Source organism: Garra rufa, chromosome 21 (assembly GCF_049309525.1).
Source record: "Garra rufa chromosome 21, GarRuf1.0, whole genome shotgun sequence".
In the NCBI taxonomy this organism is placed as follows: domain Eukaryota; kingdom Metazoa; phylum Chordata; class Actinopteri; order Cypriniformes; family Cyprinidae; genus Garra; species Garra rufa.
Genome location: NC_133381.1, coordinates 25,657,128 through 25,681,526, shown reverse-complemented (window position 1 = coordinate 25,681,526; position 24,399 = coordinate 25,657,128). Strand labels below are relative to the sequence as shown.

Sequence of the window (24,399 nt, the reverse complement as noted above, 5' to 3'; positions counted from 1 at the left end):
TGAATTCAAAATGTTGGCAGGTTGAGAGGAGGCAGTTCAAATTTCGGTCACAGGGGATATTCTACTTCCTGCTTCTCAACACTGGAAAAATGTGGATACTGCAGGATTTGTTAGCAAACCGATTGTGCTGTACAGTTGTGTTCTGGACTTGAGACCGTGTAACGGGGAAGTGGTGAGCAAGTAAGTGTAGAAGTTGAAGTTTGTGCATCTGAACATTGCTATAGAAAATGTAATCTCAAGAGCTGTAATTATTGGCAACCAATTGCACTGACATATTGTTCTCTGTTTCAGGATGTGTCAAGTCTTTTCAAGGGGAAAAAGAAACAGAAGTTAGGAAGTGAGAAGCAGTCACCAAACCAACACCAGAATCCAAATGTATCCATCAAATCGAAATATTTAGTGTGAACATGAAAATTTGAAAATAATACAAAATAAAAAAGGAAACTGAATTTTTGAAATACTTTGTTGAAGGAAATAAAATATTAAAGGGATAATTCACCCAAAAATGAAAATTTGATATTTATTTGCCTACCCCCAGGGCATTCAATATGTCGGTTACTTTGTTTCCTCAGCAGAACACAAACGAAGATTTTTAACGAAAACCGGTAAACAAAAACATGCACAGACAAATCCAAATTACACCCTGCGACTCTTGACGATACATTGATGTCCTAAGACACGAAAGGATCGCTTTTTGCGAGAAACTGAAAAGTATTTATATCATTTTTTACCTTTGATACACAGCCACGTCCATCTGTCATGAGCACGAGTTTAGCATCAGGCACGTTACATTGTGTACGTGCTCTGGCGTAGTATACGCAAATGCCGGAAGCGATCTGTCGTGTGTATATGACACTCATTGTTTACACAGAGCACAGAGATTGTGGGTATAGCGGCTATTCAAAATGGTAATTACTTGTGCTTATCCTGATTGTCCAAACTGATTTAAAGCTAAAAGATTACGTTTGCTTGCGCAAACTCATCCGGGACATCCGATTTCCTCTTTACGTATACTACGCCAGAGCGCGTGGTACACGTGCAACGAGCCGGATGAAAAGTGTTCAGTTTCTTACAAAAACCGATCGTTTCATATCTTAGGACATCAGTGTATCGTCACAAGCTGCAGGGTGTAATTTGGATTTCTCTGTGCATGTTTTTGTTTACTTTTAAAGGTCTGGTGCCCATCCACATCCATTATTTGGCTGGCAGACTGCACCGGTTTTCGTTAAAAATCTTCGTTTGTGTTTGATGCCCTGGGGGTAAGCAGATAAACATAAAATTTTAATTTTTGGGTGAACTATCCATTTAACTTTTTTTGTGATATAACTGACCAATATTAGAGAAATTTTAGAACACAGTAAACTCACACTAAACTAACAGAATGAGAGTTTAAAGTCCCAGTGAAATCAAAAAGATTTTTTTTTTACTTTTAGTATAAATAGTCTTGCTGTAAGTTTATCTTTAAGCTATTGTGCTCCAAAATAATGACAAAATTTGCATTAATCCACCTTATTCTTCAACACGGAAACAAGCTTATGGGCGAGACAGTTCATTAGCTGCTATAGGGATATAATGAGAAGAATAACACATGTAGTAAATGCTTAAACTGTTTGCACTACAAACCAGTGTGTTCATATTTAAGATAATACCATAAAATAATATGGTAAGGTACAACAGTTTGCAATATCAAGCAGAAAAACGAGCTGGTTTGTACAGCTAAAAATGAGACCGGAAGCCAGACCCATAAAATTTACTAATGGCCGTGCCCACTCTTACAGGAGAAATAAGGTGGATAAGATATAAGCATTCAAAATTTACAGTATCTAACTTCTGCCAATATGGATTAATGATTTTAATGACATCACCCTGCACTTCAGCTTTTCATCAAACTTTCTGTTCAATCAAATGCTCACTAGAATCCAAGCATTCCACCCCCATACACTAAATAGATGCTGAAGCTGCAGCTGAAATCCGTCACTTGTTCATGTGAGTTATATTTTCTGTATGGTGAATGGCACATAGTGCACTATATAGGGGATAGGGAATAATTCAGACAGTGTAAAATTGCTTTCAATGGGGGCAAATGAAGTCTGGTTTCACGCTGTGTCACACGAACCACCACAGCGCACACAGTCTGCTCTGGTCCAGAGACACAATATCACAGATTGGATCATGCAGAAATCAGCACAGACCATAAAACACATGGGATCCATTTGAATTCTAATCTACAGTATTTTATTGCAATATGGAAGAGATTGTGGCTGTCATACGCTGACAAATGCCGCTTTACAGAGCTCAAGGGCTCTGTCCCAAGCTAAACAATAGGCTATTGGCTATTTAAAAAAAAGGTGTGGGACTGATTTATATGCCCCACCTCCTTTTTTAGTTCAAATTACATCAACACAGAATAATGCAGCATTTTTCGAAGCACTTTAGTGGACCTTTAAAACAGTGATATCACATTGGTCTCACATGCTGAGCTCTCACCCACTAAAAAATGCTGGGTTAAAAACAACCATTTCTGGGTTATTGGGCAACCCAGCATAAATATTAGACATATATTGGACAGAACACATGCTGGGTGTCACAAGGAGTCAGACTGAGACGTGCGGATCCATTTGCAGCATTTATTTAGAATGGTCAACAATCAAGAGTAATCACCGGAAAACAGGAACAACGTAGGAAATCCAGTAAACAGTTCGATACTCAGGCAATGGTCGCAATGGCAGGTAGCAGGAATCGTCAACGGGGTACACAGTCCAGAGTCATACACAGAGAATCCAACACAGAGATAAACGCTTAGAATTACGACCATAGGAACAATAAGACTTCGCAAGTTTGCTGTGTGTGTGAGAGTTCATGATGAGATAGACCAGATACGTGACACTGGGTTATTTTGACCCAGGTGGTTGGGTTAAATATTTGACCTAACATACTGGGTCGTTTTATTTAACTCAAATATAGTTTAAGTTCTATATTGCTGGCTTAAAATAGGCTGGAAATCACACACAGAATTACAAGAGGCAATTCTGTGGACAAAAAATATACGACAAATTTAATTTATTTGGATGAACAGTTTAAGTCATAGTTTACAGTTTTACATTTAAACAACTAAGAAATAAATAAAAATCATAACATTTAAAAGTAAAATTTTAATTCAAGTGTATTCACGTTTCACTCCTAGCTAAAAGATGCCGTGACTGACTCCGTATCCTGCCCATAAACATATGGTACTAAGATTAGAAAACATATTTTAACATCAAAATAATTTAAATTCAGTATTATAATGAATAAAATGTTATGTTATGCAAGGCAAAAGGCAAACCTTTATTTCACTGAAGAAGTGCACCAATTAAGTGGTGCTGAAAACCACTCTCTTCTGAGGAGGATGCAAAAAACCTGCATGCTGACTATATCTGTTTTTGATCTGGTGAAGAGTGGGGCGGTGGGTCTACAGGGTTGCCAGGTTTTCACAATAAAACTCACCCAATAGCTACTCAAAACTAGCCTAAAAGTAGTCCAATCATGTTTCGATGGGGGTCCCCCATTAAAAATCGCATTACAAGGACGAAATATCACATTACTGGGGTCGCTTCAACCTGACATGAAAAAGTAGCCTATTTCCAAATAGTCCAAAAACTTCGGACTTGGCAACTCTGGGGTGTATCCACATTTTTCTTCAACACCTAGGGCCAAGACTTCCAGTTCATTAGCCACTATAGGGAAATAATAATAAGAATAGCATATATGTGTGCCATAAACTGTAAAACAGTTTGCCCTACAAACCGCTTTAAAACACATTAACTACCCAACTCTGGGAAAAAAAAACAACCCAACAAATGACCCAGCAGTTGGGTAGGAAAAAAAAATAACTCAGCATTTTTAGAGTGCATGAGTGCACAGTGACCTCACATTGTGACCATAGTATGAGCACACAGTGAGTGCGCTGGGAGGTTCAAATTTTAGCTCACTTTGACCTCACATTGTGACCACATCATGAGTATCCTGGGGGAGCTCATGGTGAGATCGCTGTAAGATCAAATTGTTGACTTGGAACCAAAAAATCTGAATGCTAAAGCAAGTTTTCTCAATTCATTTTTTACAGTGTGTAAAACAGCATTAGGAATAAAGAATAGTGCCTTTCAGACCACTTTACAAAGCCTTTATAATATAGTTTCAGTTATAATATAATTTCAGACAATCCTCCAATGAACCATTTCTTTTTTTCAGGGAAATTTCTTCCTGGTCCAAAACATATTATATTATATTATATTATATTATATTATATTATATTATATTATATTATATTATGCTGAGATTTGAATAAGCATGGTCGATATGTCAAGACTTTTCTTTGATCAACTGGCTAACACTTTATTGTTAGTACAGTATTCATTAATAAATCATTAACAAACATTATATAATGCTAAATGGAACATTAGTTAATATATATTCAAATAACCAAAAACATAAGATAATGTGCTTGTTAATACTTACTAATATTAATGTTAATCTTTATTAATAAGCTTATGAAACATTACATAATGATTAACAGATAATTATTGCATGCGTATTGAAATGCTGTCAATACATTTTTAATTTATATTATGCACATCTCGAGCATCTACAAAATGATTGTAACAGATGTTATACAATTATTAAAAGCTTTCGTTAAAGTACAACACGTTTGCTGCTAATTGGTAAGGTTAGGAACAGGTTTGGTTGCACGGTTAGGTTTAAGGATTGGTTAAGAAGTCAGAAGAGGGGTCAATTTGATTACTATATGGGAACAGTTCAATCTGTTTATGTTGCATTGTTTTGATAAATTAGGTATTTTCTTATAAAAAAAAATACTCCTGCTGATGTATGATTCAAAGAATATGCTGTTTAATGATACATAGAAAACTAAAATAAACGTTGTGGCAATAAAAACACATTTTGCACCTAAATGACAATGTATGTTATGTCTTCAGCAAGCATTTAGCTAAACTTAACTAATCATCTTTTACACAAACATTGTTACACCAGCTAAAAGTCCAATGCCCATAAAGATACAAATGATTAGTGAACGTTTATAAACATTTACAATTGATGAATATTTTCCACTTTAGATTGGGTACTGCTAAACCATGAACAAATAATTAATAAAGTCTACGCAACAAATGAAGACCAAATATGACATTTAGAGACTGTGATTATGAGTTGATAAATTAAATGTTAACATTAATAGTTTGTGCACTGTAAAAAGTTTTCACCAGATTCAACTTAAAAGTTCAGCAGCTTCCTTAAAATTTTTAGTTAAATCAGCTTAAAACTACAAGTCATTTTAAACTATTACACTAAAAATTAGTTAATTTAACTTGTGAGTTGAAATGACTTAAGTTGATTTAACTTAAATTCTTAAGGCAGCTGAAGTTTTTAAGTTGAAACTGGTGAAAACTTTTTACAGTGTGAATTGCTTAAAATTATTAATTCAGCTTTTTAACAATATTTGTAGATGTAAAATTGAGCATTAGGTCATGAACTGAACTAAGGTTTAATGACATTTGTTATTTGTTGGCAAAGGTAAGGCTACATTAACAAATAAACTTGTAATCATGTAATTTCTGGTAAAATCATTTTTAGATTTTTAAAAAGTGCATGAGCACGTGAATTGAAAGTTTAATGACATTTGTAAACATTAACTAATGATCCGTTAAGCATCGTTAGTGATTTATTAATCATTAGCTTTTAATCTTTGTCAAAATCATTTGAAGATTTTTTTAAAATGCATGATCATATGAATTGAAAGTTTAATGACATTTGTAAGCATTTCAATTGACATTAAATAATATTATATAAAATATTATTTCATATTTCTAGCTATGTGAATATATGTTAACTAATGTACTAATGTTTAAGCATTATATAATGTTTCTTAATGATTTATTAATGAAAGCCATTATAAAGTGCTACCAAAATTATGACCTATTATGTCTTAAAGGCAAAAAAAATTAGATACCATGTAAGACTAGTCTAAGCAGTTTATGCAACCGGTCCTTACCGGCAATAGACCTTGCCAGTGTTGATAAGGTGTTTATTAATCTATAAAAATAAATTCAATGCCATCTACCTTGAAAAATGCAAACTAACAGGAGGCGTGTCTGAGTGATTGAGGGAGATTACAGTCATATATATTGGAGCAGGTGTCGCTAAAGGTTTCAACAGTTCAGTTGCAGAACTGCTCTTTACTGTAAGCAGCTCCAGACAGGTGAATCAAGCCATCATGGGAATAAAAGATCAAACTTTCTCTTCCTGTGCACAGGTTATGCTCCTGGCACTTCTGGCATGCAGGTGTTCAGCAGGTATTTAATCACTTTTGATATTCTGCCACTCTGCTTCCAATTTAATGCATAAAGCTTCCTTAGACATTTTAATGGCTGGTTGGATTGTATTTTAGCCCACCGAGAGGTTAATAATTACTCTGTCATGGAGTAGATATGAGACTGTATGTGTTATACACTTTCTTTGTGTCTTCTAAGTCTTTTAATTCTAATTCATTCAATTCAATGTAGGCAATATATTCACAGAAATGCATTGTTACTTCCATGTCAATACAATGAGACTTATCAGGGTTTGTTCTGGTTTCTGCAGGTGAATCTGGTCCGCTGTATTGTGCCGTTTCCTCCCCTTCACCCAGCGCTCCAGTTTCTGGTAAAGGAATCTTTAGGAATCTTGTTAATAAGACAGAGAGAACACAAATTAACATTTATAGGCTTGATTTCATTGTATAAACTGTTCTATCATCCTTCGCACAGTCCATTCTCTGAGGCCAGCTGATGTGTCTGTGGTATCTGCACTGGATTTGTCTGATGTGGAGAGGTATGTGCATTAAAATATCATCAAAGTGCTTTAAAATATCAGTTAAGCTTCATTTAAGCTTGAAAAGCTTACTAAAATAGAACAGTGCATTAGTTTAACTAAAGTTAATTAATACCTAAATTAAGGCCATGCTCTGATTTAAATAGATAGTTAGCTAAAAATTAATCACACTGTTTGTTCTTTGTTGTACAGTATTCTCTACCACATCTATTGTCTAATGTTCAAATCAAACTGGCAATTAATTCAAAATTTCATTCAGATTTATTTCATTCATTTCCTTAATTCAAATGCTGTTATGATGTCACTCAAAATTATTAAACTGAGTGTTTTTTTCTTTATGACAGATCTGATGAGATCAGAACTCTGAACATGCTAACTGGTAAGGCTTCAGTCTTATTCTACAGAAATAAACTGATATATAATACCAGCATTTAGAATTGTACTCAAATTGCATTAGAATATCATTGTTGAATCTGCACAGCTTTCACAAACCCTTTTTTTAATAAGTAACACATTGATTAAACTCACAAAGACCCTTCACATGTTTCTAAATGATTGTTAGGCTTGATTAGACCAGATCTTTGTTTAACGGTTTTGGAAAGATTTAGTCTGAGTCCTTGAAATAAAAGGTAAGGCCAGCGGAGAGATACACGCAAACCAACAGCACACTGATTTTCAGATGTTGATTTACTGAGATAAATGATCTAAACATATGTTTTAACCTAAATCGGTTTTATTCAATGGAGGAAGTCCTTCAAACATGTTCCTAATCTCAATTAATGTGATAATATTGTCTTATCTTGTGCACTTAAGCACTTTGTTTTTGGGTTTTGCGTTGGTTGGCCTGATATATTGGTCTGTTCACTACTGTTTGCGATAGAGTTATCGACGGTTGTCTGCTCTGATGTCTTCTGGAAAACCTTAGCTATCTTTATTTCTCCTCTTATGAATGCGACATTGTTTAGTTTTCTGTAAATTTGTTAAAGTTTATCTTGAAGAGTTAAGGTATATATATATAATGCATAATGCTTCTTGAAAATATCTAGATGATCAAAGGTAGAAAGGGAAACAGGAACTGTATAGATAACCAATTGTTATCAAGAGTCAATAAAACGGTGCACTGATGCATGCTAAGCACAATGTGTGTGTGAGGTGATATTAAGCTGGCTGATGATGTAACATCTGAAAGAGACAGCCTTAATTTTCAAAATACAAAATAACATTTTCACTTTTCTGTCTTAGAAATATTGTTCACCTTTAACCCGGATGTGTCAACTGTTGTACCTGAACAAAGGTATCATAGAAATAAATCATTATTCACTATTTAATTACAGACACTACGTTTTCTGTATATTTACAATGACTGTTTTTGTGTGACAGAAGCTTAATGGATAAAGCAGAGCACATCGTGGAGTCACTCAGTGCCACTCAGGTAAACACAGTCAGGCCTTTAAAACAGTTAGTTCCGGTCCTCCGGTGTTATTGTCCGCTCATGTTTTCATGTGTGGTCCGGTAACTTACGAGTTACGTGTTATCTGAAGGTTTTATTCCACGGGAATTGCTCCCCACTCGGGTATAAGTAGCGTCACATTTGATAAGACTTTCCTGTATTATGGACGTTGCGGTCTTTAATATTTACTTTAGTCACTGCCAGAGTGGTGATAGCTATATGATATTCATGGGTAATGCAAAAACAAAAGGCCTTCTTGAAAAAACAGGGGGGTGGGGCTAACATTGGTTATTCAATCCCTTACAAAAAAAAGCAGTGGTTTTACTAAAAATAAAAGCAATGAACCATAGTTTTGTTAAACCACAGTAACCACAAATTAACCATGATTTAATCACATTTAACCATAGTACAGTTAAAGTCAAAAATTTATATACACCTTGTAGAATCTGAAAAAGTTCATTTTACCAAATTAAGAGGGATCATACAAAATGTTATTTTTTATTTAGTACTGACCTGAATAAGATATTTCACATAAAAGATGTTTACATATAGTCCACAAGAGAAAATAATAGTTGAATTTATAAAAAATGACCCCATTTAAAAAGTTTACATGCACTTGATTCTTAATACTGTGTTGTTACCTGAAGGATGCACAGCTGTGTTTTCCTTCAGGTCCCACAAATTATTTGGTTTTTCAACATTTTTGTGCATTTGAACCCTTTCCAACAATGGCTGTATGATTTTGAGATCCATCTTTTCACACAGGCTGGTCAGCTGGTCTTAGCTGGTTTAAGCTGGAAGTAGCTGGTTTTAGCTGGTCTCCAAGCCTGGCCAGGCTGGTTTTAGCTGGTGGTCTCCCAGCCTGGCCAGGCAGGGAAAGTGGCCACAACCCCTCTAAAACCAGCCTGCTGACCAGCTAAAACCAGGGTGGTTGACCAGCTGTTTAGCTGTTTTTTTTTTCCACCAGCGATTCAGGATGGAAACAACTATTTCTTGCTGGTAGACATGAAACGATTGATTAAGCTTGTCTTCTTTTGGAAATATTTATTTGGGTTGAGTGAAAAGACAAAGTAACTGGCACTATTGTGTTTAAAATATAAGTTACTCAATACTAACATAATTGTTACATCCACCTTTTTTCTGAGTAATGCAATGAGCAATGAGTGCCTCCATGATGGATTTTAACTTCTGTTTGAATCCTGTCATGTTTTTGTCGCCAAAAGTTTGACTGAATTAATTAAACTGAAACTTTTTAAATATATCTAAATCTAAAAAATGTGCGCAGGATTAAACTGAGAGTTAATTTGACTAGAAACACCAGAGAACAGATATGTAAAGCATCTTTCCATTTTGTGGCGGGGAAGACATCTGCGTTCAGGAAAAAGGTGGATGAAACACTGTGAGGTACACACGTAGATGAGCAATCAACTCTGAGCCATTAACATCCTATCATTCTCTTTCAGTGGAAGTTGCTTCTGCTTTTCGTACCAGTTGATGAGCTCTCTCTGTGTGCGGACCAGGTCAGACATTAGGCCACAAATCCTATCAATCTCTATTACATATTACATAGGACTCAGTAAACAATCAAAGTACAGCTTTAATTCTGTATTGTTCTGTACTTGCCCTTAGGACTTGAGTGCTACCATTGATGCAACAGTTAATAGAGTGGAACAGACACTGGATTCTCTTCATAAGAAGGTGAAGATAGTCAATATCCTTCAAACAACAATTTTAATCAATAGAGTTTGTTTACTACAACAGCTTTCTTTTTTCTCTAGTTGAAACATACACTGGTTCATGTTGTTGTTTGGCGTGGACTGTTAGATGAATCACAAGACCAGTTAGTATCAGACAACATTCTTCAAAACCTAATTCTGATAATGTTCTGCAATGAACTGTTTAATTAATAAAGATGTTTGTGTTTTTTAGAGTGTGTCAGATTCAGTGTACTGAAGGATATGATAAAAACAAACGCAGGTTGGATACAATCGTGCTCATGGCTTCATTGCAGGTAAAGTACATACAATTTGTATACAAAAAACACACACATTGATACATGTGACTTTTGAATATCTATGCTAATATATGACATGGTAAAAAAATATATGTGTATGTGTTTATTGAACAGGAAGCTGTCAGTGCTCTTCTAAAGAAAAGAAGCTGGTTCAGTGACCGGGAAGATTTCAGCGTAATGCTTCAGTCCAGTCCAGTGCACACTGATCTGTCAAACCCAGTGAGTCTGAAACACTCAGATCATTTTAAACAGGCCACTAGATGACAAAAATGATGCTGAGGCTTGTATGGAGACTTGCCCTGCTGAAAAAACCAGCATATGCTGGTTAGGTATGTTTTGGTGATGGGATGCTGGTTTTAGCTGGTATATGCTGGTCCTTTGCTGGTTTATGCTGGTGCCTTGCTGGTTTATGCTGGTCCCTTGCTGGTTTATGCTGGTCCTTAGCTGGTTTATGCTGGTCATGTTGCTGGTCAAAGACCAACATAAACCAGCATTAACCAGCAACATGACCAGCATAAACTAGCTAAGGACCAGCATAAACCAGCAAGGGACCAGCATAAACCAGCAAAGGACCAGCATATACCAGCTAAAACCAGCATCCCAGCACCAAAACATACCTAACCAGCATATGCTGGTTTTTTCAGCAGGGTGAACGTATGCTATTTGTTTTCAAATCAATTTGCTCTTCTAAAAACCACAGATATGACTCACGCTGTGCTACAGAAACAAACCCGCTATAGTTTGCAAGCATTTTTGGCATGCCATTAAGCAAAGTTGTACTTTTTTCTTGTTTGCAGATGAAAGCCCCTACGTCTGACTCCTCACGTGCCATAAGCATGTTGACTTTACAACTCTGGACTAATTTGGTAAGTTAATATTAATGCAACTGACGCATTTGTCCATTGTTCCTACAGAGGTAGAGGTGAAACCCTAGACACTTTACTTTCAAGTTATAAAAGTTCAAAGTGTTAGGGCCCTGATGTGACTGATAACGGGTGGACTGATAATCAGCTCTCGATGATAACATCTAATCTGAAATTTATTGAGGCTAGAAACCCATCTCGAACCACCTAATCTAATCTTGCATTTATATGACGAAGAACAGGAACACTCTTTCTGACCAATCCTCGTTATTCTCTCCCAGCTGCAGCCAATGACAGACAAGACTGAGGTGGATGGGCGGGGCACATCCGTCATTCCATGCCCAACTGAGGTGAGAGAGATATTTGATTTATGACCACTTCAGCATTCATAATGCAACTGAATCAGAGTCAGTGCATACTGTAAATATGTCTTTATCTCACCAAACTGTTCTCTGCACTTTCCAAACTATATGTTTTATGCAATATTTTGTCCTTCACCTGTGATAAGGTGAAGTGTGTTTCAGTTCCATTTCATTTATATACTGTAGCACTGACGTTGTACGTTGTACATACGTTTATGTGTTAGTGACACACAGTGTTCACAATGTGTATGTTCTGGATGATATTTTTTCTAAAATGAACATGCACATATGCTTTACCGAACTTGTTGTTCTTTCCCAGGAAAAGCCATTTTTGCGAACACAGAGAAACTCACCTGAACTCGATATCTCACGAACAGTGGATCCCTCTTTAGTTCTCGACCCAGTGAGTCCATTCTCCTTATAAGTACACCCTGTTGATTTGACTTACAATATGCCTCACCTGTGCTGCATTTGACCTTTCAGGTGATGGGCAGTGAGGTCACCTGTGAGGACAGATCTCCTTCTCCCAGCATCCCTACCTCAGGTAAACAGTGATCACACATTTGTACTACACCCTGGCTGGAAATTATGAGAGGTTTTAAAGCTGGTTTCTGTCTGTTTCTTCTGTAGTACATGCCCTACGGCCAGCAGACATCAAAGTGGTGGCATCGATGGGTGATTCTTTGACGGTGAGATGATAAACAAACATTTAGTTTGTTAGTTAATTTAACCGAAGTTTGGAGTCTTCACAATTTTTTAAATGTTTTTTTTTTTTAAAAAGGCCCTTATGCTCACTGATGCTGCATTTACTATGAAAAATACAGTACACTAATATAAAATACACTTTTGATTATTTTACTGCATCATTGCCAAATTAAAGTAGTGACCCTACTGATTTCAAACTTTTGAACGGTACTGAAAATACAAGCTGTGATGTAATTTCTTTTATCCAAAAACTCCAAAACAAACAGGCAGCCAACGGAGCAGGTGCTAAACCGGACAATCTTCTGGATGTTGTCACACAGTATCGCGGCCTCTCATGGAGGTGAGTGTCTACACTGATCACCCTGTAAACCATCTGTTTATTGCACACAAATGTTGCAGGTTTAGTTTTATCCATCCATCTTATCTAAATGATGAATGATCTTATGAAGCAGAAAACACTTATATTTCACTTTTTTTGTTCTCAGCATCGGTGGAGATAAGAACATAACAACTGTAACCACTTTACCAAGTATGTGCAAGCTCTCATGTTACTGTCATGCTCTTATTATTATGCTCTTTAGATTTATGATTAAGGATTAATTGGTGATATTATCAACCTGGAAATTATTGTAGTCATTTAGTGTTTTAAACCTCATAATAGCTAATCATTACGCAAGAGTTTATACAGTAAATAGCTACTTTTTAATCTCTACAATATACTACGTAACTAGAAGTAAAATTATATGTAATTATATGTGTATAAGATAATGTTTGTTTGTCATTTAGATATACTGAGAGAGTTTAACCCTTCACTCACTGGCTATTCATTGGGAAAAGGAGGTGAGAATTCTGAAGAGAGTTTTCTGAACCAAGCAGTACCAGGTGCTAAAGCTGAGTAAGTAGCTTCACATTCACACTTATAAACCAGTGACTGAATAAATAAGTGATTGATTATGAAGCAGTAATTTTATTTTTTATATGAAAACTAATAACATCTATTAAAATGTTTGAGGTCAGTGATGTAATGATGTATGTAATGATCTTTCTGAAACATTTCTAATATTCTGATTTGGAGCTCAAGAGATATTTTTATCATTATCAATGTTGAACTGTCTTTTCTAGAAAGCTTGATACATATTTTGAAGATTCAAAAGAAAAGCATTTTTTAGAAATATAGATCTAAAGGCATCCTTGTTGAATAAAAGTTTTAATTTCTTTAAAAAAAAAAAATCTTTGAATACTCTAAGATTACTAAACTGTAATTTTTCATTTTGCAGTGATATGGTCACGCAAGCTCAAGCTGTCGTTAAAAGAATGAAAGAAGACAAGGTTAGTCATTCTCAAAATGCACACATTTGCTTTTGTGTTGTGATATGTTATAAAGATATAGTGACATTTTCCATTTTCAGATATTCATTAAAATATTTAGTTTGTTTGTGTGTTTATTGAGCTATTTTCATTAAGATTACTATTGTTGTGAGGGATAATTAGTCCACCACAATAGGCAAAATCTGACCCCCACACAAGGTGCTAAATCTGAAATTCTGTCTCTTTTCAGAGAATTGATTTCAAGAATGATTGGAAGATTATCACAGTCTTCATTGGAGGAAATGACATATGTGCCCACTGCACTGATTCTGTACGGTTATATTAATAGAGCCTATTTTATTTATTATCAGAGTAATAGATCTAGAATTATTGTCTATATTGCTCTTTATCATGCAGTCTCTCCTATCTCTCTTTATCCCCTTCAGCTGTACTATTCTCCTGAAAACATTGTGAAGAATCTTCGTCAGGGACTGGACATATTACATAATGAGGTGAGGCAGATGTAGCTCTGGTGCTCTAGCACCTCTTCCTTTATATACCTCTTCATATATCTTGCTTATTTAAACCTATGTAACGTTTGTTATGGCTTGCATTGCACTTCAAATCCCTGCTTCCTGTTGGAGTTAATCACATCTTCTTCTCCAGGTCCCTCGTGCCCTTGTGAACCTAGTGGAGCTCCTTGATATAATTCCTCTGCGCCGCTTCCATCAGGACCCCAGTCTTGGCTGCCCTACCTGGCTGGTCAAGTGAGTTTTGCCCTATATACTGGCTCTCTTCAATTTTGCTAGATTCAACTGATTTCTGAAGCTTTTGGTGTGTTTTATAATTTTTCAGCATGTTGTGTCACTGTGTTCTAAAACCTGTTGATGGATCTTATGAATTCGAGAAGTTGCAGGAGTTAAACCAAGCCTATCAGGTACACAACTTCTTACATGGAAAATGAATTTATTTTGTGTTATCTGTATATTAATATTTATTATGAATGAGATGTTTTGATTATTGAAAATATACAGCAATTATACAGTTAAAATGTATTAATATGATTCTAAAATTAAGTGCTCAGTGTATATGCTGTTGTGTTTTATTCTCAGCGTGGAATGAGGGAGCTGGTGGATTCTGGGCGATATGACACACATGATAACTTCACAGTGGTCCTACAGCCATTCTTCAGAAATGTGTTTCTCCCTGTGTTGGAGGTGCACAGTGAATCTTACATCATTTACTAAACAAGCTATCATTTCTGGAACTATTTGTTCTCATTATCTTTCTCATTTTTTCCATGCTCTTTTAGGATGGGACACCTGACAGATCCTATTTCACTCCAGACTGTTTCCATCTCAGTCAGAAATCTCACACGCTCATGGCTCGGGCTCTCTGGAATAACTTGGTGAGCATATGAGATAAAAAGATTAGATACAGATATGTTAACATAGTATACAGTAAAAGTCAGTATAATAATGTTTTATCAATATACTCTATGTAATGTTTTAAAGGGCGTATTTTTTAATATATCACTTTATTTACTCTGAATGACTGAATGCTACTTTAACAATAACCTCTTTGTAGAGTTCATTTAAAATATAATACAATTCAACAGAATAGATTTTCTTAATATATTGTCAGATCACAGCATTTTAACTCTCAAACAGATTTCCTGTTTCCTTCATTCGATCTCTCTCTCTCTCCCACACAGATAGAGCCTTTGGGTAATAAGACAGATAGTCAAGATTTTACTGCAGGTATCCCTCTTAAATGCCCAGACAAGGTGAGTTTAAACTCTGTGACCCTTCTTTAAACTCTGTAATTCTGTCACATGGTAGCCTAATACTTTTTCTAATTGTTCTTTAGTCCATCCCCTATTTAAGGACCTATCGCAACAGCAATTACACATACGACACCCCTCCTCCTACTCCTCCACCTGCAAATGTAAGTCATATTATAATATTAATAAAATACAATACAACCTTAAAGTGATCAAAATTTATTGTGAAACGATTTCTCCCTTTCACTTTAGAATTGGGGAAGTGATTTCTCATGTGTGGACACTGCGCCCTCTGATGCTGTGCCAACATCTGGTAAGAAAGAGAGAGGAGAGAAATGATTTGAACTCTCTAATTCTTCTTCTTCTTTTTTTGTATTTTTATATAACAAATCTTTGGTTCATCCTCTTTAAAGTACTGCTGCCCTAGATTTATTACAACTCATGCAACATACTTGCTTTATTTACTTTGACAAAATTTTCTGATGCTCCGGAAGGAAAAACAATGCATTAAGAGCCAGGGGGTGAAAACTTTTTGCATTTGAAAATCAGGGTAAATTTAACTTATTTTGTCCTCTGGGAAACATGTAACTATCTTTTGTAGCCTCTGAAGGGCAGTACTAAATGAGAAAATATGATATTTAAGCAAAATAAGAAAAATTTACACATCTCCATTTTGTTCAAAACTTTTTACCTCTAAATGCACTAAATGCATTGTTTTTCCTTCTAAAGCATCAATGAGCATTTAAACCTTCTGTAATAGTTGCATATGAGTCCCTCAGTTTCCCTCAGTGTAAAAATATGGATCTTGAAATCATACAGTTATTTTTAGAAAGGGTTCAAATAAACAAAAATGCTGGAAAACCAAAGAATTTGACGGATCTGAAGGATTTTTTTTGAAGAACAGCAAACAGTTTAACCGTTCAGGACAAACAAGAGACTCATGTACAACTATCACTGAACAAAAAAACACAGCTGTGGATCATTCAGGTAATAACACAGAATTAAGAATCAAGGGGGTGTAAACTTTTGAACAGGGTCATTTTTATAAATTCAGCTATTATTTTCTCTAGTGGACTATATGCAAACATCTTTTATGTTAAATATCTTATTCAGGTCAGTACTAAATAAACAATAACGTGTTTTGTATGATCCCTTGTATTTTGGTAAAATAATTAACATTTTGCAGATTCTGAAAGGGGATGTGTGTATATATAAATGAAATAGCAAAATGTAAAAATGTTGCATGAATTTTAAGAAATATAAATGCTGTAAGACTTATTAAGAAGGATACAATTTACAATATATAAAAATTACTAGAAATAGTAAATAAATTATATACACATGTTTATGGATAGAGACAAAGACTTCAGTCAGGCTTTCAGATATCCTGCCATTATCTTTTTAGCACTGCATTGCTGCTTTGTTGTTGTGTTTCAGCATTCATGTACTGTAGTCACACTTGAAATAAAGATTAGATATAGAACTGTTATGTATTACATATTAAGATATTTATTTTATTTCACGTAAATGACTAAACTGTTTAAAAAGAAGGATAAATAAAGTAAGATTAATGGATAAAAAATACAAGAAAGACAAACAGGTGTTCAGATATCCTGCTATGGTTTATTATCCTTTAAGGTTTAAGTAGCACTGCACTGTTGCTTTGTTGTTGTATTTAGGCATCCAGGTAGTCACGTAATCATATTTCTTTCTCAGTTCACAGTCTGCGTCCAGCTGACATTAAAGTGGTGGCATCTCTGGGAGACTCACTCACTGTAAGTGTGTGTGTATGTTTATTTGTGTATGTTGCAATTTTTAGTCATGCTGTAATTACCATTCTCTCTCTCTGAATCTGTCAGGCCGCCTTTGGTGCAAAAGCTGAAAACATTCTGCAGTTGCCGACCGAGGTGCGAGGGGTTTCCTGGAGGTGAGTTTATGTCAGTCTACTGTATGTCTATGGAGTTATTTTGTTCTGCATGTTTTCTAAGTGAATGTGTTCATTCTGATTGACAGCATTGGCGGGGATGAGACTTTGGAGACTGTGACCACCTTGCCAAGTGAGTATTACCTTATGTAACACTTTATGTAATTTTTATTGTTTGTTATTGTTGTTCATATCAGTGAGAAGTGAGATTCCTTTGGTTCCAATCTTTATTATCAGATATGCTTGTTGTCTAATAACATGATAATCATGAGTGCCTCATGTCTTTGTTTGTTATCAGACATTCTTAAGAAGTTCAATCCAAATGTTTTCGGCTTCTCAAAGGGAACTGCTCCACGGCCAAACGGCTTCAATATGGCAGTGAGCGGTGCCAAAGCAGGGTAAGGAACACAAATGAACATATACATAAAAACACGATTTACAGTATCCTTGCAGTTCATGATTTTCTTTCTCTCTATTCAGTAATATACCAACACAAGTGACAGATCTCATCAAAGCTTTTAAGGAGAGCACGGTCAGTATGCTTTTAATCTGTTAAATTCACTGAAAAGAAAATCGTTGCAGAAATCATTTTCACTCTTAATTTGTTAGGAAATTTTACAAGCAATTGCACAGAAATGGCAAGTAACGCATTAAACATGAAATTTTGAATTTTGAAACTCCAATGAGCTTCGTTTTAATCACAGCTTTAAAAAACAATGTTTTTACAGTTTTTTTATTTTGTGGTGGATAAATAAAAAAACATACAGTCAAACTGAATTTTATTAAGACACCGTCAACATTTCTCACATTATCACAGTTTATTCGCTATAGTTTAGAAAATGGTAATAAAATATGACAAGAACTCAAGAGTTAAATTGTGTCAGAACAATTTTAAGCAATTTTACTGGTAGTCCACTGTATGAAGAATTTTTGGGTATGATATGTCACAGTTGACTTTATTTTGCTATCCTCACTTAAATGAACTATAGTGTCCTGCACAAACTAGTAGAAAAAATATTGAAAATTATATCTGGCAACTCTTTGTTGTAAAGTAAATTCCACCCATTTTTGTAGGGCAAAAAGACAAATCAAATAACAATCAAAAATAATCAAATAACTTCTTTCTTTTTCAGGAAATTGACTTTGAGAATGATTGGAAACTGGTGACACTGTTTATTGGAGGAAATGACCTTTGCCAATATTGTCATGACCGGGTAAGTGGATGATTCTTAACAAAGGCTCTCAGCTCCCCATCGTAAATTGTTTCTTCTTGTGTCAGAGAACCTCAGCTGTGACCTTTAAGCAGCTAAAATACATTCTGATACTATAACAAACAGAGATGTGCCACTGCGTCATTTTAAATGTTGTTTTTCGTATTTAAGACCAGCAAATAACGATTAAATTTAGCTAGAAATAATTTTAGTTTTGTGTTTTTGTCTTCCCAGGCTTCTCTGTCTCCTTCTAAGTACATTGGGCACATTCAGGACAGTCTGGACATGCTGTACAATGAGGTGAGAGATGCATTTACTGAAACTGATCACATTCATGAATCTTACGAAACATGTCTGTCCACATTTCACCCACAAAATCATAAGAATTTTATTAGTTACAAAATAATTTTGCATATAGAAGTTAAAAGGATATGTAACCCAAAAATAAACATTGCCCTATGATTTACTCACCCTTAAGCCATTCTAAGTGTATAAGACTTTCTTCTTTCAGATGAATACAATCAGAGTTATATTAAAAGGATATATACAGGATTCATGGAGTTAAATTTAATACCTTTTTAAGATCTTTTTAAGACTCTTTCCATACATTTCAAGACCTCATCGCCACTTCAAGTTTTAACTGGTTACACAGGCAACACTTTAACTTACATTCACTATATATTGATTGTAAGATAGCACAACTAAACAGTCTTAGTTTGTGAGAACTCCTATCAATACAACATAACTCAGAAGGGTGGGAACGAAGCACAAGAGAATTAGTTGATTGACTAACCCAATGTAAAGTTAATTAGAAAGAGAAACCCGAAACAAGAATTAGACCAATAAACAAAACAATTGACAAAACTTAATGAAGAGGGAAAATTGCCATGGAAAACACTTGTTGGTTCGCAGTTTAAACATGTTTGCTTAAATGTATTTTCAAGATCTGAGGTAAACAGTTAGCGTAAACTAGAGATGGTTTGTAAAGTTTTAAATATTGATATTTTTTCGTACACAAACACATCAATTCACTTCAGAAGGCCTTTATTAACCCCTGAAGCTGTGTGGAGCACTTTTTATGATGGCTGGATGCACTTTTTCGGGCTTCAAAATTTCAACACCCATTCACTGCCATTATAAAGCATGGAAGAGCCAAGACATTGTTAATATAACTTTCATTGTATTTGTCTTAAAGAAAGTCATATACACCTAGGATGGCTTGAGGGTGAGTAAATGATGGGGTGATTTCATTTTTGGGTGAATTATCCCTTTAAGGACATTATTTTAATGATAATTACACACATTTTCACATATAATTAACCAAGTTTGGTTTGGACAGTATAAAAACCATTACACCTATGGAATGTCCTTATAAAACATGGAAACCTGTGTGTGTGTGTGTATGTGCAGGTTCCCAGAGTACTGGTGAATGTGGTGGGAATCTTAGAGATCGAGGATCTGCGTATGATAAAGAGGGACACACTGGGCTGCAGCCTCCTGCAAGAGTAAATAAACAACTTGATCTAAAAATCAGTGTACATTTTCATGTTCTTACATACACCAGCAGTATTTTCACGACTGTGTGTGTGTTACAGAACCATGTGTCCATGTGTACTGGAACCTCGTGACAACTCTCCAGAACTGAATGAAATGAGGAAGGTCAACAGAGATCTGCAGGTCTGTAGCCAATCAAGTTGTCAGTTCATTGATAGCTGATTAGCTGAGTGGGCTTTAGATTATCTTGACCTTCAGTAATAGAAGTGTTGTTTTCTATGTCAGATGGAGACTGAAATGCTGGTGTATGGGGGACGGTATGACGGAAGACAGGACTTTGCAGTGGTGCTACAACCTTTCTTCAAGAACTCTGTTGTTCCAATGCTCAATGTTAGTGCCCTTAAAATAGCTCATGTCTCATGAGATCACACACAAACAACCGAAATTGCATTTGAACTCACACTAAAACAGCTAAAAACTAGAATTTCAGTATAGGGGCTAATGTTAACTAATATCTTTCTCTGCTTTAGGATGGCACACCAGACCTGGAATTCTTCTCTGTGGATTGTTTTCATTTCAGTGATCGTGGACATGCAGAGATGGCAATTGCTCTCTGGAACAACATGGTAAAAACAAATACATACACATAGACAATCTCTTAGCAGCTTTACTGTATTTAACAGCATTTGTCCTGTGTTTTGGTTTTAGCTGGAGCCTGTGGGCAGTAAACAGAACTACAATAATTTCACATATGACCGCAGTAAGATCCAGTGTCCCACAGAAGTGAGTAAAAATCCTCTGTCAGAAAATATGACAGGATGGTCTTTCAATTAATACTCTCTCTATATATCTTCTCCAGGAGCATCCCTTCATCTTTACACGAAAAAACAGTGGCGTTGATGTCCCTACAACTGTCGCACCTAACACTGTTGCACCAGGGACCCCTCTCCCCGCAGATTGCCCCAACGATACTGTACCGGCCTGGGCAGCTGCTCTTCTGGCTGTTGGAGGCTTGATTCTTGGTTGTGGTGTAACCGGGGGGATCTTCTACTACAGAGATCGAAAGAACAAAAAGAAAAGATCCGAAAACACAGAAATGAAAGGAACTAATTTCTAATTATATAAGGTTTTTTAAAAACATATGTATAGCTAATTATATTATACAGACCAAACCCACCCCTAAGCTTTCATTTTTAGCATTTCTTTTGAATTGAAAGCATATATATTTTAGAAATGTATTTTATTTATGAATAGTTTTTCCAGTTGTGAACATTTTGGCCCTCACTCATAAATCCAGATATATATTGTTTGCTTTTTTTTTTTAAACCAGATGAAGTGTTTAGATGTCGATAAATGAGTGTATTGCTGTAAATTATTTGAATTCTAAACAATTTTATTACTTGTATAGACAATTGTACTTAATATTTTTATTGTAATAAAATAATTAAGTAAAAAATATTACGTTGTTTAATTGTTATTTAATTACAGGTGTAATTTGGTTAACAGTATTTTTCTAATTATTGTTGGTATATTATTAATCTATAGGATTTATAGATTATTTCCCAGTATTTGTTACAGAATAGTAGAACTGCAACTTATACACACTATCATTCTAATATTTTTTTATATATATATTTAACTAATATTTTTAATGTTTTTAAAGAATTTTCTTCTGCTCCCCAAGTCTGCATTTATTTGATTACATTTACAGCAAAAGCAGTAATATTGTGAAATATTTTTACTATTTAAGTAACTGCTTTCTATTTGAATATTTTTGAATATTAATTTAATTTAAATTACTCCAGTCTTCAGTGTCACATGATCCTTTAAAAAATTATTTTAATATACTGATTTGCTGTTTAAAAACATTATTATTATTATTAGGGCCCGAGCCCAAAAGGGCGAAGGCCCTATTGTTTTTCTAAGGATTATTATTATTATTAGGGCCCGAGCCCAAAAGGGCGAAGGCCCTATTGTTCTTCTAAGGATTCTTATTTGTTTTTTTTTTTTTTTTTTTTTTTTTTTTTTTTTTTTTTTTTTTCAACCGTTGGGGCACTTTTGGGGGCCTTAACATACTCAAAAACTCTTGAAAATTTGCACACACGTCGGAATCTGCCGTCGTCCGGACGCCACAGAGGCTGGGACCCGGGCGTGGTTCAGGGCCTCTACAGCGCCCCCTGGAACACAGTTTGAAAACTTGATGTACTGCGCACACATACTTGCGCGTATTGATATGAAACTCGGTACACATATAGAACTCATCGAGCTGAACAACTTTTGTACTCTATGTCATGGGCTCCACGCAACAGGAAGTGAGATATTTAGGGCTGTTTAAAAAGCGCATGCTCTGGAATTTAACGTACTCCTCCCAGGAATTCCATGGGATTGTCACCAAACTCGGTCAGCATGATCTCAAGACATTGGGGACGCTAAATTGCGAGGAGATTTTTGATATCTCGAACGGTTTGGCCGTGGCAAGGCGACAAAGTTATGGCGAGAAATGAGAAACAGGAAGTGTCTAATAACTGTTGCACACATTGCCTGATTCTGATGAAACTTCACCAGTTTGTTCGTTGTATGATGCCGATTCCATAAATGTGACTATTATGAGTCAAAGTTATAGCGCCACCAACTGGCAGCAGGAAACGTGTCATTTTCAAAATGCTTTGAAATCAGCCTCTTAATTTTACTCGATTTTCTTTAAACTTCATCAAAATCATGTCAAAACACGGCCGATAAGAATATGTAAAGGGGTCGATGATAAATCAAATGCTGTTGCCATGGCAACGTGTCAAACTTTAAAATTACATTCCTGTCTTTTCGAGGCAGATAACATGCTTAGAATTTCATGAAACTCAACACACACATCAATATTAATGATAGTTAGACACTGGCAAAAGGTCATAAATGGGCGTGGAGCAGGCACTCTATAGCGCCATCTTTTGACAAAAGTTGGGGGGTTAGTTTTTCCTACAGTCACCAAACTCAGTACTTATATTGTTCTCATCAATCTGGACAACTTTCTAAATCAAACTCATTAGCTAAGACCAACAGGAAGCCGGCTATTTTGATTTGAATGTGGATTTTTTGAAAAATCATCTAGTAAACAAATTCACACTACTCCTAAGAACAACCAGCTGTTCACACCAAACTTTTTTAACATGAAGAGAAGATTCTGAAGATGTTAAATTGCGAGCGGATTTTGGATATCTCGAACGGTGTTGACGTGGTGATTTTTTAAAGATGTAGTAAAAAACATAACCCTAATTTTTTATATCTTTAAAGTGCAGCATCCAAACTCTTTAAAACTTTTTTCACACAGAGATCTAATCATTCTGAGCAAGTGCTGGAAATATACATTTTATACAAGCTTCAATGAATTAAAGAAAATTAAAAAGATAACTCAGAAACCTGCTGTCACTCTGGTGAATGTCTCTACAGTATGTGTGTGCGTTCAGTCAGGCACAGAGAAGCTCATTATTGCAGGGGGGAGGGGTGAGAGGCAGAGAGGGTGACAGAGTAGAGAGCCATTCTACAGACCATCTTTGAACATAATGCACATACTGTATGTATTGTAATTACATAAATATGTCTGATCTTTGAGAGTCTGATATTTTGAGAAAATATAAAGGGTCACTAAGTCTTTCATTGTTCGTATTTTGCAGTTGTTGTTTTTTATTTATTTTTTACTTAACTGTACCATGAACTTGTCCTATTCAGTCACATAGCAAAAGATAAAAAATACAACTTTTTAGCATGATCAATTTATCTTCATTGATTGACAATATTTACATAGTGTTATTTATTGAATATAAAATCATAATAATAAAAAATTAAGACAAACTTTGACAACAAAACAAACGTTACTGTTATCTCTTCAAAACATCTGAAAACCATAATTTTAAGATCAGTTATAAATATATATATCACCCCGTTAAAATACTCAACTTGATTTTTAAAGATATTTTGAAAGAATGAAGCGTTTATAGAGCACTTTATTGTGTATTGCTGTACACCCACATGAACTGTGTTCATGTTCATGTTAATTCACAGTACATAAACTTTATATGAATACTTTTTTTAGCTTAATATTAATTAACATTAATAAATGCTATTTATTTATTGGTCATGTTAACTAATATAGTTAATTTTAACAAATGAAACTGGATGGCAACATTTTATATTTTGTGTGTATGTGTCTGTGTGTTGATTTTAAAGTCTAACCCTTTCAATTCTGTAAACTTAAAATCCAAACTGGCAGATGGTTACTGTGAATGCATGTGCCAACTGGGCACCGTCTTCCTTATTGATTCTTAGTTATGTAGCACTTAAGAGTGATGTCTTATAACAGGAGTCACCAGCAAAGCAATATCCACACAAAAATTGTACAGATAGGTAACAATGACATTTAAGCAGAAGTGGTG

The 24,399-nt window shown here is 35.2% G+C and overlaps 1 protein-coding gene across 1 annotated transcript in view; it reads left to right on the top strand.

Annotated features, from left to right (window-relative positions):
• Positions 1-6,208: 6,208 nt before the first annotated feature.
• plb1 (phospholipase B1) overlaps positions 6,209-24,399 on the top strand; it is a 38,214-nt gene continuing 20,023 nt past the window's right edge. The window contains exons 1-42 of the mRNA XM_073826576.1: positions 6,209-6,344; positions 6,634-6,693; positions 6,798-6,861; positions 7,206-7,240; positions 8,104-8,155; positions 8,242-8,293; positions 9,775-9,831; positions 9,941-10,009; positions 10,090-10,151; positions 10,241-10,322; positions 10,440-10,544; positions 11,123-11,191; positions 11,470-11,538; positions 11,870-11,953; positions 12,034-12,094; positions 12,181-12,239; positions 12,522-12,595; positions 12,741-12,784; positions 13,042-13,150; positions 13,533-13,584; positions 13,814-13,894; positions 14,010-14,075; positions 14,230-14,330; positions 14,419-14,500; positions 14,676-14,780; positions 14,876-14,971; positions 15,278-15,349; positions 15,433-15,510; positions 15,599-15,659; positions 17,063-17,121; positions 17,206-17,273; positions 17,360-17,403; positions 17,569-17,668; positions 17,751-17,802; positions 18,404-18,484; positions 18,716-18,781; positions 19,892-19,986; positions 20,077-20,158; positions 20,261-20,365; positions 20,506-20,601; positions 20,684-20,758; positions 20,835-20,997. Of these exons, the coding sequence (XP_073682677.1) occupies positions 6,266-6,344; positions 6,634-6,693; positions 6,798-6,861; positions 7,206-7,240; positions 8,104-8,155; positions 8,242-8,293; positions 9,775-9,831; positions 9,941-10,009; positions 10,090-10,151; positions 10,241-10,322; positions 10,440-10,544; positions 11,123-11,191; positions 11,470-11,538; positions 11,870-11,953; positions 12,034-12,094; positions 12,181-12,239; positions 12,522-12,595; positions 12,741-12,784; positions 13,042-13,150; positions 13,533-13,584; positions 13,814-13,894; positions 14,010-14,075; positions 14,230-14,330; positions 14,419-14,500; positions 14,676-14,780; positions 14,876-14,971; positions 15,278-15,349; positions 15,433-15,510; positions 15,599-15,659; positions 17,063-17,121; positions 17,206-17,273; positions 17,360-17,403; positions 17,569-17,668; positions 17,751-17,802; positions 18,404-18,484; positions 18,716-18,781; positions 19,892-19,986; positions 20,077-20,158; positions 20,261-20,365; positions 20,506-20,601; positions 20,684-20,758; positions 20,835-20,997 (3,166 nt within the window). The 5' untranslated portion in view covers positions 6,209-6,265. The remainder of the gene's footprint in view (positions 6,345-6,633; positions 6,694-6,797; positions 6,862-7,205; positions 7,241-8,103; positions 8,156-8,241; positions 8,294-9,774; positions 9,832-9,940; positions 10,010-10,089; positions 10,152-10,240; positions 10,323-10,439; positions 10,545-11,122; positions 11,192-11,469; positions 11,539-11,869; positions 11,954-12,033; positions 12,095-12,180; positions 12,240-12,521; positions 12,596-12,740; positions 12,785-13,041; positions 13,151-13,532; positions 13,585-13,813; positions 13,895-14,009; positions 14,076-14,229; positions 14,331-14,418; positions 14,501-14,675; positions 14,781-14,875; positions 14,972-15,277; positions 15,350-15,432; positions 15,511-15,598; positions 15,660-17,062; positions 17,122-17,205; positions 17,274-17,359; positions 17,404-17,568; positions 17,669-17,750; positions 17,803-18,403; positions 18,485-18,715; positions 18,782-19,891; positions 19,987-20,076; positions 20,159-20,260; positions 20,366-20,505; positions 20,602-20,683; positions 20,759-20,834; positions 20,998-24,399) is intronic.